This window comes from Corvus hawaiiensis, chromosome 2 (genome assembly GCF_020740725.1).
Source record: "Corvus hawaiiensis isolate bCorHaw1 chromosome 2, bCorHaw1.pri.cur, whole genome shotgun sequence".
NCBI lineage: Eukaryota > Metazoa > Chordata > Aves > Passeriformes > Corvidae > Corvus > Corvus hawaiiensis.
In genome coordinates, this window is record NC_063214.1 from 122,763,654 (window position 1) to 122,783,113 (window position 19,460).

A 19,460-nucleotide genomic window follows, 5' to 3' on the forward strand; every position below is an offset into this window, starting at 1 on the left:
TTGAGGAATACCTCTGGGAACAAGCAGGAGGATGCTCCCTGATTGAGAAAACCCATTAATTCATATCTGTTAATCAATTCCAAGCCCACGTGATTGACAGGAACAGACCTGAGGTGTGTGTGGGGCCAGCGTGAGCCCTGCTGATCCGTGTCTGACACCCCACTTCTGGTCTGATGTCCCTATTCCAACATTAAATTAGGGACTTCTTTGGGAACGGCCCAGTTTGGGGTGGGGCTGTGCCTTTCCCGTTCCTGGGAGCACCCCATGTGTTCCTTTGGGCAGTGCTGGAGGGTCAGCAGGACTCAGCACTGCAGACAGTCACACTGAGCTCCATGTTCCCGTCACACCATCCAAATGTTTGCCACTGGCTGCTCTGGGAATTCCAGGCATTCCAGAAATCCCTTTCAATGTCCCAGTGTGCCAGAATCTCCCCTGAAATCCATGTGCCCTTCCACTGAAACGTTCCTCCTGCTTCTCCCCACCAGTTGCTGGGCTGCTGCAATCCAAGTTTGCCAATGTCCTTTTCCAAGCACCGAGTGCTGCTGTGGCAGATGCCAAGGGCCCGAGGACTTTGGGCAGCCCCCCCTCTGCTGCCCTGTGGTCAGCGGCGTCCCCGCTGGCCTCGGCGTTCGCTGTGCCCCCGGCAGTGCCCGAGGTGCAGGTGAAGGCAGTCGGGGTCCGCAGGCAGCGCGGGCTCGTCCCTCTGGAGAGGTCCATCACCTATGGAAAAGGGAAGCTCCTGATGGATATGGGACTCTTCATGGGGCGCTCGTTCCGTGTTGGTTGGGGACCCAACTGGACACTGGTCAATTGTGGAGATCAGTTGAGTGGCTCGAGTGAAGTGGAAGATGCTCAGCTGGAGTCCGTGGAATATGGATTCCTGCCGACTCCCGTGGCTCCCAAATCGTGAGTAGTGGCTTCCTTCGGGGTGGGTGTGGCATGCTCGCTCTTGGTGGCTGACAGGATCCTGCCTGCGGCTCGCTGTCCTTCTGACGTGCAGGAGTGGTGCAGGATGGTGTTAGCCGTGGAGATCTCCTCCATGGCTCTTCTCCACAACAGCATCTCTGTCAGATCCTGCAATAGCATAGTAAGAGGATTTCTTTTTTTAACCAAATAGCACTGTCACCCAGCACGAGGTTACAGAGAAAGTTCGGAGTTGTTGTCCAGAAAGCTTCCAGTCTCTTTTCTCCCTGAGGACATCTGCCCTACCTGAGGAAGTTCTTGTTCAGCTTCTCAGTTCCCAGACACCTTCAATTCTGCCTGTGCATCCAGTGGCACACAGGCTTTAGGGTCTCCATACCTGAACTTGACTGGAATATAGCCCAGTCCCACCATTTAAGTGCAGCCAAAAGCTTGTCTGGATGTTCTGCAGCATATCTGAAGTGCTGAGGAATGAGCTGGGGTGAAGGTGTGCTCGCTGCCTTTGGAGAGCTCAGTGAGTCACGGTTTATTCGCCACATAGAAGGTTTGGGCTGGGAGGGACCTTAAAGACCATCTTGATCCAACCCCCTGCTGTGGGCAGGGACACCTTCCACTACCCCAGGTTGTTCAGGGTCCCAAAGCCTGGCTCCAAATCCCAGTATCTCACCAGGATCTTTGTGCCTTGGGTCATGTTTTACTGTCATGTTAATTAGGACAAGCTGCAGGATGAGCTGCTCCACTTGCATGGGGAACATGCAGGACATTTGCTACCTGGTCTGTCTTCTCTTTTCCTCCAGACTCACAGAATCCCCTTTCAAGGTTCATGTGGAAAAGTTGAGCTTGGAGCAATGGAAGATGGACAGAGACAAGGAGCTGTATCTCACCCCTCTGGAGATAAAGCTGAAGCACAGCACTGTCCATATGGATGAGCCCTGTCCCCTCCTGGCCCCCAATCCTGGGGTCTCTGCTATCCATGACTATGCTGACTGGGCCAGGAAAGCATCTGAGGATCCCACTGTGGCAGAGAGTGAGTATGAAATGATTCTTTTCACAGAGTGGTTTAGGCTGGAAAAGCCCTCCTAGCCCAGCCAGGCCCAGCTGTGCCCGATGCCCACCTTGTCCCCAGCCCAGAGCACTGAGTGCCACCTCCAGCCCTTCCTGGGACATCTCCAGGGACGGGCACTCCAAGCCTCCCTGGAAGCCCCTTCCAAACACACTGGGGACAGTGACCCCTCCAGGGTGGGGCAATGAACCTGCCAGGGTTACCATCACATGAGCCCCTCTGAGTTCTGTGCTTTCACTCCTGATGCTGGGCGTGTGTCCCCACAGCCGTTGTGAAGCACTGGTGCTTGGCCTGGACGTTATGTGAAGCTATTTGGGGCAACCTGAAGGAGCTGGAGGCCAGCCTGGAGGAGCCCAGTGAGTACGTGCTGGCCCTGGAGCGCCGCAGGGCCTTCTCGCGCTGGCTTTCGGAGACGGCGGCCGGACGCATCGAGGACGAGGTGTCCCTGTCCCGGCACGGCAGCCACGTCGAGGCCGTGTTCAGCTGCCTCACCGGGAAGAGGATTGGCGAGGCCTGCAGGCTGGCACAGCAGGCAGGTGAGCACCCCAGGCTGCTGGGCACTGCCCAGGCTCCCCAGGGAATGGGCACGGCCCCGAGGCTGCCAGAGCTCCAGGAGTGTTTGGACAGCGCTGCCAGGGATGCCCAGGCTGGGATTGGTGGGGGGTCTGGGCAGGGCCAGGGGTGGGACTGGGTGATCCCTGTGGGTCCTTCCTACTCAGGATATTCCCTGATTCTTTAAGTCTCAGCTTTTGTGTAGAGGAGGAAGGAGATGCACAAAGAGAGTTTAAACTCTGAGAGCTCATAGTCACTAGCTGCTCTGCATGTGGAATGTTCCCTTGTCAGTGACCACAAAATCATGGAATGGGCTGGGTCGGAAGGGACTTTAAAGATTATCCAGCCCCACCCCCTGCCATGGGCAGGGACTCCTTTCACTATCCCAGGTTGCTCCAAGCCCCGTTCCACCTGGCCTTGAAGATTGGGTAGGAGCTGCTGGAGTCCCCAGTCCCCCTCACTCTGGCTCTGTCAGCTACCCCCAGTTAGGAAGTGCTGCTGGGGATTGCATTTGGAACTGGGAGTGTTTGTAGTCACTCCTTTGAATTTTTAATGAATCTTCTTTTTAATTGAGCTTCTGTTCAGATGTTTTACATTTGGGTTAAAAACATGTATTTTCAGAGCCTTATGGCAGGTTTTATCCCTGTCTGTTATACCAGCTCACATTAAACTTCATTTGTCTCCCTTGAGGACACTGCTCTACCCCTTCCTCTGTCTCCTCCTCCTGGTCCTGTTTTCCCAGGCGTTTATGGAGTGGTTTATTTTGTAAGAAATAGTGGAGTTGTGGCCTCCTCATCCCTGAAAGTGTTCCATCCCCCAGTGGATGGAGCTTGGAGCAGCCTGGTCTAGTGGAACGTGTTCCTGTCCATGGCAGGGGCTGGAATGGGATGAGTTTCAGGATCCCTCCCAACCCAAAGCCTCCTGGGCTCTAAGCTGTGCCCGCAGCCCGGGTGTGCAGCCGTGTCCCAGGCTCACAGCGTGTCCCTGCAGGTGACCACCGCCTGGCCCTGCTGCTGTCACAGCTGGCCGGGAGCCAGCCCGTGCGGGACCTGCTGACCCTGCAGCTCGTGGACTGGCACCGCCTGCACAGCGACCGCTTCATCCAGGAGGAGCGGCTGCGCCTCTTCGCGCTGCTGGCGGGGAAGCCGGTAAGGATGGACCCCCGAGCCCCTCAGAGCCCTCCCCACACAGCCACGGGCAGTGCAGGGAGGGGGCTGCTTGCCCAGGGCCACCTCCTGCTGCTGCACACCCGGTGAGGTACCCACATATGAATATCGATCTCATATCGATATCCAACTGAGATGGACAAAAACTCTCTAACAGTTCAGAGTTAGAAAGTGCATGTTTGATTTGGCACCGGGCACTGCGTGGGATAGCTCCCTAAGACGCAGGGCCCCGATCCAAGCAAACACGATACCTTTTATTTCCAAATATTATGAATATCCAAAATACAAATGCATATTCATAACATTAACACCTCCCATTCTCCGCTTCATATGGAAATGAGCTTAAATGTCATTAAGCATGCATAGTGTGTGTCCTGAATGGAGTCGGTGGTCTTGAATTGGGTCAGTGGTCCTAAAGAAAGATGAAGTAACTCATCTTCCTCATTTTGACCTTTTTGCCTTTCTGAGCTTTAACAATCCTAATTACTTTAGTGACCTCTAAGTTTCTTTTTGCGTGGCTTTTGAACGGGTTCCCACCAAGGGAGGAAATTGGTAGTTGTCCTTGTTCCCTACACCAACTTAGCAATGTTTTATTCCTAATTCTAAGCACAGCTAAACAAACATGCAAATGACAGATCATCAGTTATTTGGCAATCAGTTACTAACATCTAAAACCCTATTTCAGGTCCAGCTCTCCAAACTATTTTATTTAACTCTCACTGGGCTCAAATTCTTTCCTATTCCACCCATTCCAACACAGCTAGCCTGTAACTAAAATCTTTATGTTTCTTCTAAATCTGTGTTTCACCGGCCCGTGAGGCAGGCCTGTGGCTGAGCAGGGTTTGTGTCCCCAGGTGTGGCGGCTCTCCGAGAGGATCAGCATCAACGTGTGCTCGCTGCTGGACTGGAAGCGCTGCGTGGCCGTGCACCTCTGGTACCTGCTGCCCCCCACGGCGTCCATCTCCAAGGCCCTGGCCATGTACGAGTCGGCCTTTCAGGTGGGTCACTCCCTCCTGCCCAAAAGGAGCCCTTCAGGCTGCTCCTGCCTGTCTGGTGGGGCACAGAGGCTCCTATGAGCAGCCAGGAATCGCTGAATGTGGGATTGAGTATAGGACAAGGGGGAATGGCTTCCCAGTGCCAGAGGGCAGGGCTGGATGGGAGATTGGGCAGGAATTGTTCCCTGGGAGGGTGGGCAGGCCCTGGCACAGGGTGCCCAGAGCAGCTGGGGCTGCCCCTGGATCCCTGGCAGTGCCCAAGGCCAGGCTGGACATTGGGGCTTGGAGCAGCCTGGGACAGTGGGAGGTGTCCCTGCCATGGCAGGGGTGGCACTGGATGGGCTTTAAGGTCCTTTCCAACCTGAACCATTCTGTGATTCTATAGAATCATAAATTCTGTGGAGAAAACTCATTTATGGAGTGTTTCCAGGTTTTGTCTAGCTGTTTGACGGTTGGAGAAAATTAGGAAGAGGGACAGTGGCCAGCAGCAGGAAGGCCCTTTTGAGCCAGGCAGCCTGTTTTCCCACTGGGATCATTAACCCTCAGCTGCCTTGTCCAGCAGCCTGTGGTGCCCCACACCCTGTGTGTGCCCCCCCAGCCCTGGTCCCACACCCCGTGTGGCTCCATGCATTATGCAGAGCCCTGAGTGCTGCTGCAGAGCTCTCAGCTCTCTGTGCAGCAGGACAAAGGGTTCTGCTGAAAAACATGTTTAATGATTTAACTAAAGCCAGCTCAGCCCTCCATCCTCAAGGCAGCCTAAGCACAGCAGCAAGTCTGGAATCTTGTCACTGATGCTTGCTTCAATATTTAGTGTTCTCTGTGTACAGTGTCCAGCACTTCTAAATACTCAGCTCTGGTGAAAGTTCTCAGTTAAACTGTTCTGACTGACTCAGTGAGTTCAGTGCTGCTCTTGGCTGCCCAGACCCTGCTTAGCTACAGAGAGAAGGCTCACTGGGATGCACCTGCTTCATTTCATCAAGCCCTATGTGGTTTTCCAGCTATAAAATCCTTCAGGAATACAGGCTGTGTGTGAGAGCTGGCTGTACCTCCAGGCAGGGGTTTGTAAGAGCTCAGTGTGAGACATGAACCTGCCAGAGCATTTTGGGTTCAGGTTTTTCATGTTGGTCCATAGTTCTGGGGAGGTTCCAACTGCAGGTGCAGTTGGTTGCACCTTCTTTGGAGCAGAAAGATTCTCCTGAGCCTGCTGAGCTGTGGAATTCATTTTTGGTCAGAATATTATCCTTAAACTTACTGTTAAAACTATGTCCCTAGAACACCTCAGAGTGTGAAAAATACGCCTGCTGTCCTCTGCCTCCTTACCTGGAAGATTCTGGGTGTGTCATTGAAGAAGATGACAATGCAGGAAGGCCCCTGAGAGATGTCTGCTTCCATTTGTTAAAGCTCTACAGTGACAGGTAAGTGGGCAAAGAGTTCAATGAGTATTTAGAAAAATCATGATCAGTCAGTGACTTCCTGAGTTCACAAAGCAGGGCTATGAAATCAGCCTGAACTGCTTAGAGCAGTCCAAAATCAGCCCCACATGTACCCCCTGACAGAAGGTGGTGTCACACCTGGGGATGGTAGACATGGGGAACCTTAGGCTTTGGGGCACATCTGTGGGCTTTTTAGATCCTTTCTGTGTCTGAAGAGTGCGGGAAGGCTTCTCTGTAGCTGCCTGTTTTGAAGGCAGTGAGAAATCTGCAGGGGAGCACCTACAGAGGAAAAGGGGTGATAGTCTGGGTGCAGACTCAAAGGAATTTTAGTAGTAAATACTGTTATTTTTCTTCTTACAAAACAAAAACCAAACACCCACACCGATATAAATCACACACATGGAGGTGGGTGAAGGGAAGGGATTGGATTTGATTTTGTGGGCACAATCAGCTCTTGGAGTTACCACTGTTTTCCTCTCCAGGTCCTATGAGCTTGACCAGCTGCTGGATCCCAGGAGTGTCACCTCTGACCCGCTGGATTTCCGCCTCAGCTGGCACCTGTGGGAGGTGCTCCGGGCCCTGAACTACTCCCACCTGTCCCAGCAGAGCTGGGGGGTGCTGAACACCAGCTATGCTGCCCAGCTGGAGAGCGAGGGGCTGTGGGAATGGGCCGTGTTCGTGATGCTGCACGAGCCTGACACGCAGTGAGTGACCCTGTGTGACTGTTCTGGGCCTTGGCACAGTGTGAGTGACCCTGTGTGACTGTTCTGGGCCTTGGCACACCGTGAGTGACCCTGTGTGACTGCTCTGGGCCTTGGCACACCATGAGTGACCCTGTGTGACTGCTCTGGGCCTTGGCACACCATGAGTGACCCTGTGTGACTGCTCTGGGCCTTGGCACGGTGTGAGTGACCCTGTGTGACTGCTCTGGGCCTTGGCACGGTGTGAGTGACCCTGTGTGACTGCTCTGGGCCTTGGCACACCGTGAGTGACCCTGTGTGACTGCTCTGGGCCTTGGCACGGTGTGAGTGACACTGTGTGACTGCTCTGGGCCTTGGCACACCGTGAGTGACCCTGTGTGACTGTTCTGGGCCTTGGCACGGTGTGAGTGACCCTGTGTGACTGCTCTGGGCCTTGGCACGGTGTGAGTGACCCTGTGTGACTGCTCTGGGCCTTGGCACGGTGTGAGTGACACTGTGTGACTGCTCTGGGCCTTGGCACGGTGTGAGTGACCCTGTGTGACTGTTCTGGGCCTTGGCACACCGTGAGTGACCCTGTGTGACTGCTCTGGGCCTTGGCACACCGTGAGTGACCCTGTGTGACTGCTCTGGGCCTTGGCACACCATGAGTGACCCTGTGTGACTGTTCTGGGCCTTGGCACACCATGAGTGACCCTGTGTGACTGCTCTGGGCCTTGGCACGGTGTGAGTGACCCTGTGTGACTGTTCTGGGCCTTGGCACACCGTGAGTGACCCTGTGTGACTGCTCTGGGCCTTGGCACACCGTGAGTGACCCTGTGTGACTGCTCTGGGCCTTGGCACACCGTGAGTGACCCTGTGTGACTGTTCTGGGCCTTGGCACACCGTGAGTGACCCTGTGTGACTGCTCTGGGCCTTGGCACGGTGTGAGTGACCCTGTGTGACTGTTCTGGGCCTTGGCACACCGTGAGTGACCCTGTGTGACTGCTCTGGGCCTTGGCACACCGTGAGTGACCCTGTGTGACTGCTCTGGGCCTTGGCACACTGTGAGTGACCCTGTGTGACTGTTCTGGGCCTTGGCACGGTGTGAGTGACCCTGTGTGACTGCTCTGGGCCTTGGCACACCGTGAGTGACCCTGTGTGACTGCTCTGGGCCTTGGCACGGTGTGAGTGACCCTGTGTGACTGCTCTGGGCCTTGGCACACCGTGAGTGACCCTGTGTGACTGCTCTGGGCCTTGGCACGGTGTGAGTGACCCTGTGTGACTGTTCTGGGCCTTGGCACACCGTGAGTGACCCTGTGTGACTGCTCTGGGCCTTGGCACGGTGTGAGTGACCCTGTGTGACTGTTCTGGGCCTTGGCATGGTGTGAGTGACCCTGTGTGACTGCTCTGGGCCTTGGCACGGTGTGAGTGACCCTGTGTGACTGTTCTGGGCCTTGGCACACCGTGAGTGACCCTGTGTGACTGCTCTGGGCCTTGGCACGGTGTGAGTGACACTGTGTGACTGTTCTGGGCCTTGGCACACCATGAGTGACCCTGTGTGACTGCTCTGGGCCTTGGCATGGTGTGAGTGACCCTGTGTGACTGCTCTGGGCCTTGGCACACCGTGAGTGACCCTGTGTGACTGCTCTGGGCCTTGGCACGGTGTGAGTGACACTGTGTGACTGTTCTGGGCCTTGGCACACCATGAGTGACCCTGTGTGACTGCTCTGGGCCTTGGCATGGTGTGAGTGACCCTGTGTGACTGCTCTGGGCCTTGGCACACCATGAGTGACCCTGTGTGACTGCTCTGGGCCTTGGCATGGTGTGAGTGACCCTGTGTGACTGCTCTGGGCCTTGGCACACCGTGAGTGACCCTGTGTGACTGCTCTGGGCCTTGGCACACCGTGAGTGACCCTGTGTGACTGCTCTGGGCCTTGGCATGGTGTGAGTGACCCTGTGTGACTGCTCTGGGCCTTGGCACACCATGAGTGACCCTGTGTGACTGCTCTGGGCCTTGGCATGGTGTGAGTGACCCTGTGTGACTGTTCTGGGCCTTGAAATAACATGGGCTCAGTTCTAAAGACCTGTGGCTGTCGTGGTTTCTCCCACATGGAACTGTGCACCCGGAGGGCTCTGCGCCACTTGGGAAAACCCCGGAATCCCAGACTGGGTTGAGGTGGGAGGGGCCTTGAAGCCCATCTCGTTCCAATGTCCTGCTCCTTGTGGTGAAGTGACCTTGTGGTGGGTGACAGGAAGGGGCTTGTTGCAGCTCAGGCTGCTCTCTCTCCCCAGCATCCGGGAGAAGGCCGTGCGGGAGCTGCTGAGCCGGCACTGCGCCCTCGCCGAGACCCCCGAGTCCTGGGCCAAGGAGACCTTCCTGACACAGAGGCTCTGCGTCCCCCCTCACTGGATTCACGAGGCCAAGGCAGTTCGGGCGAGGATGGAGGGTGACAAGCACAAAGAGGCCCTTTTCCTGTTCAAGGCTGGGCACTGGAACCAGTGCCACAAGCTGGTTGTCAGGCACTTGGCCTCAGGTGGGTCTGTGCTGCTCCTCTTGCATCCTGCTCTCTGAGCAGCACACACAGGCACATGGCAGGAGTAGGAGTGGATTGTCAAGGCTGGAGCCCCTCTGCTCTGGAGCCAGGCTGGGAGAGCTGGGGGTGTTCACCTGGAGCAGAGAAGGCTCCAGGGAGAGCTCAGAGCCCCTTGCAGGGCCTAAAGGGGCTCCAGGAGAGCTGCAGAGGGACTGGGGACAAGTGGAAGGGGGTGGGACTGGATGATATTTAAGGTCCCTCCCAACCCAAACCAGTGAGTGACTCCATGATTTCCAAGGCATGGGGGGGGGGGGACAGTGAAGAGATCAGGCTGGGTTTGGAGCAGCAGGATTAGCACAGAGGGCCTGACAGTTCCAAACCAACTCTCCCTGGGTACCTGGTGTGGTGCTTTTCCTGGGCAGACAGGGAAGCAGGGCGGTGCTTTCCCTCTGCACAGCCCCACCTTCCTGGGGCACAGGGGCAGCAGTGACCTTCCTGTTCCCTGATCCTGTGGGTGTCCCTGCTGTGGGAGATGGGATGGCCTCTGTTCCTAACTCCTGTTCTCTCCAGATGCAATTATCAACGAGAACTACAAGTACCTGAAAGGATTCCTGGAAGACCTCGCGCCTCCGGAGCGCAGTGCGCTCATCCAGGACTGGGAGCTGGCGGGGCTGGTCTACCTCGACTACATCCGTGTGAATGAGATGCTGGACAGGATTCAGCAGGTAGCAGGCAGCTGCTTTGCCTGGGCTTTGGAAGCTCACACAGAGTCTGGATTGAAGCTGTTTCTGACTGCTGAGGGGGGGGAGTTGGTGCTTGTCTTTGGCAGGCACTTCAAACAGAACATGGGCATCTCTAAAACCAGGGCTTTGCTATCTGCTGTCACAAGGGGTGGCTGTGCCCTGCACATGTGCTCTGTGGGTGTGTGACAGTGACAAATGAGAGGGACAGGACAAACCCAGCAGTCTCCATGTCTGGTCTAGGCTCCCCCTTTGCCTGCTCTGGTGTTAATTCAGGCAGGTTTTTGGTGTAGTGTCACCTGGTAGGTGAGTTTGGCTCTGGCTGTGCTGCCTCAGAGCTGACTCCTGTTTGCTTGCAGCTGGATTGTTCCACCTATGAGCTGGAGCGGTTACACACCAAAGTGACGTCCCTGTGCAACAGGATAGAGCAGCTGCAGTGCCACAACGCCAAGGACCGCCTGGCTCAGTCGGGTATGGTGACATCCCTGTCCAGCAGCTGCCTGGGACAGCCTGGCTGACACCTGGGCTGCAGCTGTATCCCAAATCCACAGAATCATTTAGGTTGGAAAAGACCTTTCAGGCTGAGTCCAGCCATTCCCCAGTACTGCCAAGGCCACCACTGACCCATGTCCCCAAGTGCCACATCCACAGGGCTGTGAAATCCCTCAAGGGATTGGGGCTCCACCACCTCCCTGGGCAGCTGTGCCAGGGCTGGACAGCCCTTCTGGGAAGGAATTCTCCCAATATCCACCCTGAGCCTCCCCTGGCCCAGCCTGAGGCCGTTCCCTCTCCTCCTGTCCCTGTTCCCTGCGAGCAGAGCCTGACCCCCCCGGCTGCCCCCTCCTGTCAGGGAATTGAGGAGAGTGAGAATGTTCCCCCCCAAGCCTCCTCTTCTCCAGGCTGAGCCCCCTCAGCCCTTTGGGGGAAATAATTCTCCCCAATATCCAAGGAACCGGCTGTTTCCTCTCCCCCTGTGGCTGCAGTGCCTGTGCTGAGGGAGGGGATGGGGAAAGGACAGCATGATCCACATGCCTTCACTCCCCAATTGCTGCCCACCCCATCAGTCCCTCCTCGGGGGTTCGCTGTGCAGCGCTCCCGCAGCGCAGCCCACGCAGAGCCCGCTGTCCCTCTCTTGCAGACATGGCGAAGCGCGTGGCCAACGTGCTGCGGGTGGTGCTGAGCCTGCAGCAGGGCCCGGAGCCGGGCCCGGAGCCGGCGGAGCCGCGCGTGCCCCTGCGGCTGCTGGCCCCGCACATCGGCCGCCTGCCCATGCCCGAGGACTACGCGCTGGAGGAGCTGCGCGGCCTCACCCAGGCCTACCTGCGGGAGCTGGCCCTGGCCGCGCACTGACCGCCGGCGGCCGGCCGGGCCTCAGCCTGGCCAGGACTGAACCAGGACTAGTTCTGGGACGAGCAGAGAATGCCAAGCCGCTCGCTCGGAAATTGCTCCGCTCGGGTCCCGGGGTCCTGCCCAGCGGCCTCGGCCCTGGCACTGCCCCGTGCTCACGGAAGGTCTTTATGCATGAGGAGTATCGAAAGGTTTTTATCAAAAAAATATAAATAAATGCTCTAGATTATTTTCCTGTCTTTTTGAAAACAATAAATAAAATGTTTATAGTACTCCCCTGGGTTCCTTTGCTTTTTAAGGCAGGGCTTGGGTTTGTAGGTGTGTGTCCCTTGCTCTGTCACCCTGGGGTGGTGGGGCTGATTGGGTGGGGGCACAGCACAGCCCCAGGAATGTCTGACACAATCCCACCTGCCTTTGGTGGGGATCAGGGAAGGCTCCTTCAGCATCTTGGGAGGATCTATCATCTATAGATTATCTGTCATCATCTATCTCGAGGATGGGGTGTGGGGAACCCAGATAAACCAGATTGTGGCCTTTTGGTCCTGAAAGGGGCTCGTGTAAAAGCTGGAGAGGGACTGGGGACAAGGGCTGGAAGGACAGGACCCAGGGAATGGCTTCCCAGTGCCAGAGGGCAGGGCTGGATGGGAGATTGGGCAGGAATTGTTCCCTGGGAGGGTGGGCAGGCCCTGGCACAGGGTGCCCAGAGCAGCTGGGGCTGCCCCTGGATCCCTGGCAGTGCCCAAGGCCAGGCTGGACATTGGGGCTGGGAGCAGCCTGGGACAGTGGAAGGTGTCCCTGTCCCTGGCCGCGGTGGCACGTTCAGGTGACACTGGCTGCGTGCAGGGGCCGGGTCACTCCGGCTTCGCCTCCTTCCATTACTGTAATTGGGCCTGAGCGGCCCCGGCGGCTCCGGCCCGGGCGGGACGGGCTGGGATGAATAATTCACCGCCTGGAAACAAAACCTCCGGCCTCAAAACCGCTCGGCATCTGCCGCCGGGGCTCGGCGTGGGAAGGGTGCCAGGAGACGCCGGGAGAGCGGAGCCGGCGGATTCCCCGGGGCTGGAGCTGGGGATGCTCCGGCACCCCTGTGCCAGACGCCGCTGCCCCTCGCAGCTTTGTCTCCTGACTCGTGTCCCTCCCTCAACCTCCCGGGATTTTCTCCTCACCGAATGGGAATAATCTGCCTCTTCCCTTCCCCTGCTCTTTTGTAAGACCAGAGAGCGGGATGCCCCTTGCTGCGCACGGGGGTCACTCCACGCCAGGGCCGCAGCGGCTGCCCCCGGCTCCCGCCCCGCCCCGGTGTCCCCGAGCGGCGGGTCCGGTGTCCCCGGGGCTGGGGCAGGTGCTGGGCAGCCCACGGGCACAGCGCGGCTGCGGCCAGTGCCTCCCAAAGCCCTGCCAAACGGGACCCGGCTGCACCCGGAGCCCGTCCCGGCCGCTGCCGCCTCCCAGCCGGGACCCCCGGGGGTCACCCCCGTCACCCCTCGCCGTGGGTGCCTGGGGGGCCGTGCCCCCCCGCCCTGTCCCCGCCCTGACGTCACCCGCCCCCCCGTGTCCCCGCACCTGCGGCGGGATGGAGCCCGGAGCTCGCCTGTGCCTCGCCCTCTGCCTCGCCGGCGTCCTCCCGGCCCCGGGTGAGCAGGGGGGGCTCGAGGGGCGCGGACCCCTGCTCCGGCTGCGGGGGGGCCCTGGAGCAGCGTCCCCCGCACACAGGGAATGCCGGGGGTGGGGGGCTCAGGGTGGCGGTGAGGAGGGGCGGGGGTCCCGTCGTGCTCCTGCCCCTCCCAGCTACCGGAGAGTCCCCGCGGCCGCGTCCTGGGGATCCCTCGGGAGGGGTCCGGCTGCACTCCGGCCCCTCCAGCCCCCGCTCCGGCTCTCTCCAGGCTGCCGGGGGGCGCAGGGCAGGCTCGCCTACAAACTGCTCCACGACCTCTTCGCCAACTACTCCAGCGCCCTGCGCCCCGTGGAGGACACGGATCGGGCGCTCAACGTCACCCTCCAGGTCACCTTGTCCCAGATCATCGACATGGTGAGTGCCCGGGCACGGCACCGCCACCGCGCTCTGCTCCCCGCAGCAGCTCCTGCCCAGCCCCACGCTGACGCTCAGCCCTTGAAACCAGCCCGGGTCCAGCCCCAAACCAGCACAGCTGCCCCCGAGTCAGCTCAGACCATTTTGCAGACAGCCCGGTTCCCCCCAAAACCAGCACGACCCCCTCGAATCCAGCTCAGCTTTGCGGGGCACTCGGATAGGCCATTGGGCTGGGGGCTGAGGGGCGTGGGGGTGGCACCGGGGTCTATTCCCCACGCCCACCCTCTCCTCTCGGCAGGACGAGAGGAACCAGGTCCTCACCTCCTACCTGTGGGTCCGCCAGACCTGGCTGGACGCCCACCTCAGCTGGGACAAGGACGGGTACGGCGGCATCGACAGCATCCGCATCCCCAGCAGCTACGTCTGGCGACCTGACATCATCCTCTACAACAAGTGGGTTGTGCTTGGCCCCTCATCTGCTCCCGGAGCCAGGGGGTCCCCGGCTGGGGCTGGGGGGCTGCACGGGGCGGTGCAACCTTGGGGTGGGAGCAGGAAGGTCCTGCAGTGGGAGATGCAGGGAGATGGGGGGCAGGGGGTGCTGGCAGCAGCCATATGTGCCTGGGACTGACCCCCACCACCGAGGGGACAGCCGGGGGCTGCAAGGGGCGCGGGCAGGGGACGTGGCACCACGGCCACCCCTCCCTGCCCAGCGCCGATGAGCACTTCGGCGGCTCCATGGAGACCAACGTGGTGCTGCGCTCCGACGGGCACATCATGTGGGACTCACCCGCCATCACCAAGAGCTCCTGCAAGGTGGACGTGTCCTACTTCCCCTTCGACGGGCAGCAGTGCCACCTCACCTTCGGCTCCTGGACCTACAACGGGAACCAGATCGACCTCCGCAACCAGCTGGACACCGGGGACCTGACGGACTTCGTGGAGAACGTGGAGTGGGAGGTGCTGGGCATGCCCGCCACGAGGAACGTCATCACCTACGGCTGCTGCTCCGAGCCCTACCCCGACGTCACCTACACCTTGCTCCTGCGCCGCCGCGCCTCCTTCTACATCTTCAACCTGCTCCTGCCCTGCATCATGGTCTCCTTCCTGGCACCCCTCGGCTTCTACCTGCCAGCCGACTCGGGGGAGAAGGTGTCGCTGGGGGTGACGGTGCTGCTGGCCCTCACCGTGTTCCAGCTGCTGGTGGCCGAGAGCATGCCGCCCTCGGAGAGCGTCCCGCTCATCGGTGAGCCCCGACGGCACCCAGGACCAGGGGGTCTGTGCTGGGGCCGGGCAGTGCCGGTGCCGGGGTCGGGGCTGTGGCACAGTGGGGGGGAGCAGGACCCCCTGTGGGGCACAGGACCCCCCGTGCCCCCTGTCAGTGCCCACTGTCCCTGCAGGGAAGTACTACGTCGCCACCATGACCATGATCACGGCCTCCACCGCGCTCACCATCTTCATCATGAACGTGCACCACTGCGGGCCGGGGGCCCGGCCTGTGCCCCCCTGGGCGCGCCGGCTCATCCTGCACCACATGGCCCGGCTCTGCTGCGTCTACGAGGTGGGCGAGAGCTGGAAGAGCCCCCAGCGGGCGCTGGGTGGGCGGGCGGGTGTGGGGGACGCCGGGGGGCCAGCGGAGAGCCTCGGGGAGGGGCAGGTGGGCACCGAGGCGGGGGGCTGCCCCTGGGACCACTGCCTGTGCCACCACGATGCCCTGCTGAGGAACGTTGGGTACATCGCCGGCTGCTTCCGGCGCCACCGCGCCAACCAGCGCCGCACCGGCGAGTGGAAGAAGGTGGCCAGGGTGATGGACCGCTTCTTCATGTGGGTCTTCTTCCTCATGGTCTTCCTCATGAGCGTGCTGGTCCTGGGCAACGCTGCCTGATGGCTCTGCAGACCCAGCACTGCGACCCCTCCTGGACCCCCCAGAGCCGCAGGGTGGGAGCTGCACCATCACTGGGGAAGAGGTGCCCGACAGCAGGACCCCCGCCCAGCTGCAAGGCTGAGGGGTCCCAGCCCCTGTCCGACTGTACCAGAGTGGGCACCCACATCCCCCCGTGGCGTCCTGCTCCTGAGAAATCCATCAGGCTGGAAATAAACCATGGAACGCGTCCTGCTTCCACTCCCTGGAACAGGGGTGCTGGCCAGGGTGAGGGTGGCCCTGGGAGGGATGGAGGGATCAGGCCCCAGAGCCTTCCCTGACAGATGGGGGACTCCCCACGGCAAGGAGTGCAGGGCCCAGCAGGGGCTCTGGAGCTGCTGTCCACCCTGGCCATGGCGGCTTGGTCCCATGGTCCATCAGTGCCTGCCCAGCCCAGCCTTTGGCAGCCACTGTCCCATGGCAGCCTGGCCCCTCGGGGAACCCTGCCCGGCCCCAGGGCAGTGGAGACCCCCCTGTCCCCACAGGGCGTGGGACCCCGGCCAGGGGAGGGACAGCAGTTCTGCAGCACCGCACGGGTCAGCTCCACACAAAATGTCCCCCTGCACCCCAATACCTGCACCTCACACCTGCACCCCAACATCCCACACCTGCACCCCAATACCTGCACCCCAACATCCCCACCTGCACCTCAATACCTGCACCCCACCCAACATCCCACACCTGCACCCCAACATCCCCACCTGCACCCCAATACCTGCACCCCAACATCCCCACCTGCACCTCAACATCCCCACCTGCACCCCAATACCTGCACCCCAACATCCCACACCTGCACCCCAACATCCCCACCTGCACCCCAATACCTGCACCTCAACATCCCACACCTGCACCCCAACATCCCCACCTGCACCCCAACATCCCACACCTGCACCCCACACCTGCACCCAGGACCCTGGACACCCCATCAGCTGGATGGACGCTGGGACCAGGACTGGGGATGGCTGGAGAGCGCTGGGTCGGCTGGGGAGAGACAATTCCGTTCCTTCCCATGGGGCTGTGGATTGGATTTGTGCTGCAGTGCTGATAGCCCGGAATGTTTCAGCCAATGCAGCCTCCGCTGCTCCTTGTGGGAAAGGGAAGGAGAAGGGGAAGGGGAAGGGGAAGGGGAAGGGGAAGGGGAAGGGGAAGGGGAAGGGGAAGGGGAAGCTCTCCAGGACTGGTGGGTCCTGTGATGGGGGGAGGCTCTCCTGGGCACAGCGACCACTGAAGGAGGAGATTTGGATTCCCAGGCAAGCAAGGAGGAGATTTGGATTCCCAGGCAGCAGAAATGGAGAGGGACGGCCTTTGGAAGAAGGGGCAGCAAATCAGGAGGCAACAAGGATGTCCTGAGGTCCTGCAGGGGCAAAACAAGAAACGCCAAAGCCCCTCTAGAACTTCATGTGGCTGCTGCTGTGAAAGACAGTAAAACTCACTTTTACAAATGACAGCTTCGGTTTGGGGTCTTTGGTATTGGTTTGTATGGATCAGGCCAGGCCAGCGTGGGTTTGGGAGAGCCAGGTGCTGCCTGACCAGGCCGCTCCCCGTGCAGGCCAGGCTGCCCGCAGGGCCAGGAGGGGCTGGGGACACTGCTGGGGCTGGGACAGCCCCGGCTGCCCAGCTCGGGGACATTTCACCCCTCTGCACCCCTGGCCACTGGGCCAGCTGGGCCTCCAGCTCCTTGCTGTGCTCCTTGAAGAGCACCTGGGAGTCCTGGCAGCTCCAGATAAAGCTTGGGAAACGCCTCCTGGAGCTCATGGAACTGCGTGGGGCGCTGCCATGGGGAGCTGCAGCTGCTCAGCACCCGCTGTGTGCTCCTGGGGGCCCCGCTGTGTGCTCCTGGGGACCCCGCTGTGTGCTCCTGGGGGCCCCGCTGTGTGCTCCTGGGGGCCCCGCGGCTCCACTTCCATAGCCTGGCACGTGGGCATGTCCCCTTTGTCAAGTGGCACTCAGATGTCACACAGGGGCTCTGTCTGTCCCGTGATGTCACACAGGGGGCCCTCGCTGTCCCACACTGTCACAAAGGGGGCTCTGCCCCCCGGCTGGGGTATAAAAGGGGCCATGGGACACTGTGACACCGCAGACTGGCATCACCATAGCCTCTGCCAGCCCAGTAGGTTTGGGGCCCCTTCACTGGGTCCCCTTCACTGGGGCCCCCCAGGTCACTGGGGAACATCTTCACCAGCCTGTGCTGGTGACCTGGACTGCCAGGGACGGTGCCATGGGGTTCCTCAACATCTTCACCATGGGTGAGCTGGTGGCAATCACGATGGTGGTGCTGCAGCTCATCCTGGTCACTGCCATGCTACGGGACAAGTGTCTGTGGGTAGGCGGCCTCTGATCTGCTGTGTGGGTTGGGCTGGGCTGGGCCATGTGGGTTTGGGGTTGGTGTGGCATGCGTGGCAGGACAGTGTGAAGCATCCTGGGGAGCTCCTCTTGTCTCACCCCTCTGTGGTTCTTGCAGAGGATCCGTCAGAACTCAGAGCATCCAAGCACAGCGAGAGGCCGGCTGGAGGGGCAGAGCAACGTGGACAGGGCACAGAGATCAGCAGACACTGAGCTGCCCCATGGCAGCACCCCACGCAGTTCCATGAGCTCCAGGAGGCATTTCCCAAGGTTCATCCGAAGCTCTCGGGACTCCCAGGCGCTCTTCGAGGAGCACCGCAAGGAGCTGGAGGCACAGCTGGCCCAGTGGCCAGTGGTGCAGAGGGGCTGCGGGGCGGCCCAGACTGAGGTGCCCGCAGAGCCGGGGCTGCTGGGGGGCAAAGAGTCGCCGCAGGGCCCTGGAGAGGAGCGGCCGAAGGCGGGCACGGACAACGCACCCAAGGAGGACAAAGCCAAGGCCGCGGGACGAAGCAGCAGCAGCTCCCCGGAGCTGGACGGCGGCAGCTCCCCGGCCGCGGCCTGGTTCATCCCCAGGGATGTGGTGATCGCCGAGGCCGCGGGCTCGGAGGGCAGCAGCAGCAGCAGCAGCTCCCTGGGGCTGGAATTCAGCATCCCGAGCTCCGACCCGTGGTGGGGCCCGGCACAGCCGCCCGCCCACCCGCCGCTGCCCGCGGGCCGGGAGCCGGGCCGGGCCCTGGGGAAGCTCCGCGCCCGGCTCGGGGGCTGCCTGGGGGCCTGGTGGAGCCGCTGCTGCCGCCGCCGCTGAGCCGCTGCCGCCGGAGGAGCGAAATGTCCCCGAGCTGGGCAGCCGGGGCCGTCCCAGCCTCAGCCGCGTCCCCAGCCCCTCCCGGCCCCGCAGGCAGCCTGGCCTGCACGGGGAGCGGCCTGGTCAGGCAGCACCTGGCTCTCCCAAACCCTCCCTGAGCCCCTGGCTCCTCAGACTTTCCCTCGTTCTTTGTCTCAATGTTTCCTCTCAGCAATGAAAAAAAAACCCAAAAAGAACCCAGCCAAACCAAACCGAAGCTGTCATTTGTAAAAGTGAGTTTTACTGTCTTTCACAGCAGCAGCCACATGAAGTTCTAGAGGGGCTTTGGCGTTTCTTGTTTTGCCCCTGCAGGACCTCAGGACATCCTTGTCGCCTCCTGATTTGCTGCCCCTTCTTCCAAAGGCCGTCCCTCTCCATTTCTGCTGCCTCCCTCCTTGCTTGCCTGGGAATCCAAATCTCCTCCTTCAGTGGTCGCTGTGCCCAGGAGAGCCTCCCCCCATCACAGCCCTTTCTCTTCTTTTCTCCTTTCTTTGTATGTTTGTATTTTGCCTTCCAATTTTTTTGTAATTTGTTTCTGTTGTCTCACAAGTTTCTTTCTCAGCATCATGTGCCCAAGGCAGCGAGGGCTCTCCCTTGGGCTCCCGGGTGTCACAAAGGGATTTCTGTCTGCCCCACGCTGTCACAAAGAGGGTTCTGGCTGCCCCATGATGTCACGCAGGGGACTCTGCCAGGCTATAAAAGGGGCCCCACAGGAACAGACAGTGGTTGCTGGGCACAGCAGTCTGGCAGTGTCTTGGCAGACAACAGCCTCAGCCTCTGCCTCCCCACCAGGGTTGGATTCCCATCACTGGGACCCCTTTTCCCCGGCCTGTGCTGGTGACCTGGAGCTCCAGGGATGGTGCCATGGGGTGCCCCAAGACCTTCACCCAAGGCT

At 60.2% G+C, this 19,460-nt stretch overlaps 3 protein-coding genes across 5 annotated transcripts in view; all 3 read left to right on the forward strand.

The window, feature by feature from the left end:
* Positions 1-11,703, forward strand: part of NUP98 (nucleoporin 98 and 96 precursor) — a 36,667-nt gene extending 24,964 nt beyond the window's left edge. For all 3 annotated transcript variants that reach the window (XM_048292591.1, XM_048292581.1, XM_048292599.1), the window contains 11 exons: positions 486-906; positions 1,719-1,948; positions 2,251-2,520; positions 3,527-3,684; positions 4,557-4,700; positions 5,970-6,112; positions 6,613-6,834; positions 9,103-9,344; positions 9,915-10,069; positions 10,444-10,555; positions 11,223-11,703. In XM_048292591.1, the coding sequence (XP_048148548.1) occupies positions 486-906; positions 1,719-1,948; positions 2,251-2,520; positions 3,527-3,684; positions 4,557-4,700; positions 5,970-6,112; positions 6,613-6,834; positions 9,103-9,344; positions 9,915-10,069; positions 10,444-10,555; positions 11,223-11,434 (2,309 nt within the window). In that variant the 3' untranslated portion in view covers positions 11,435-11,703. The remainder of the gene's footprint in view (positions 1-485; positions 907-1,718; positions 1,949-2,250; positions 2,521-3,526; positions 3,685-4,556; positions 4,701-5,969; positions 6,113-6,612; positions 6,835-9,102; positions 9,345-9,914; positions 10,070-10,443; positions 10,556-11,222) is intronic.
* Positions 11,704-12,984: 1,281 nt separating this feature from the next.
* Positions 12,985-15,371, forward strand: CHRNA10 (cholinergic receptor nicotinic alpha 10 subunit). Its single transcript, XM_048294963.1, has 5 exons — positions 12,985-13,065; positions 13,315-13,460; positions 13,759-13,913; positions 14,171-14,703; positions 14,858-15,371. The coding sequence occupies exons 1-5, from the start codon at positions 13,005-13,007 to the stop codon at positions 15,340-15,342; spliced, it is 1,380 nt and encodes a 459-aa protein (XP_048150920.1). The 5' UTR covers positions 12,985-13,004; the 3' UTR covers positions 15,343-15,371.
* A 2,103-nt stretch (positions 15,372-17,474) lies between these two features.
* LOC125321180 lies at positions 17,475-18,526 on the forward strand. The gene is made up of 2 exons (XM_048293575.1): positions 17,475-17,701; positions 17,840-18,526. Exons 1-2 carry the CDS (start codon positions 17,597-17,599, stop codon positions 18,524-18,526), a joined length of 792 nt encoding a protein of 263 aa, XP_048149532.1. The 5' UTR covers positions 17,475-17,596.
* The last annotated feature ends 934 nt before the right edge of the window (positions 18,527-19,460 follow it).

What these genes read in the sequence shown, in the direction of transcription:
- CHRNA10 (XM_048294963.1), top strand. Translation starts at nt 13,005, where the DNA reads ATGGAGCCCGGAGCTCGCCTGTGCCTCGCCCTCTGCCTCGCCGGCGTC. An exon ending in CGGCGTCCTCCCGGCCCCGG is followed by an intron (nt 13,066 to 13,314) that starts GTGAGCAGGGGG and finishes GGCTCTCTCCAG; the next exon opens with GCTGCCGGGGGGCGCAGGGC. An exon ending in GGAGAGCGTCCCGCTCATCG is followed by an intron (nt 14,704 to 14,857) that starts GTGAGCCCCGAC and finishes CTGTCCCTGCAG; the next exon opens with GGAAGTACTACGTCGCCACC.
- LOC125321180 (XM_048293575.1), top strand. Translation starts at nt 17,597, where the DNA reads ATGGGGTTCCTCAACATCTTCACCATGGGTGAGCTGGTGGCAATCACG. An exon ending in TACGGGACAAGTGTCTGTGG is followed by an intron (nt 17,702 to 17,839) that starts GTAGGCGGCCTC and finishes TGGTTCTTGCAG; the next exon opens with AGGATCCGTCAGAACTCAGA.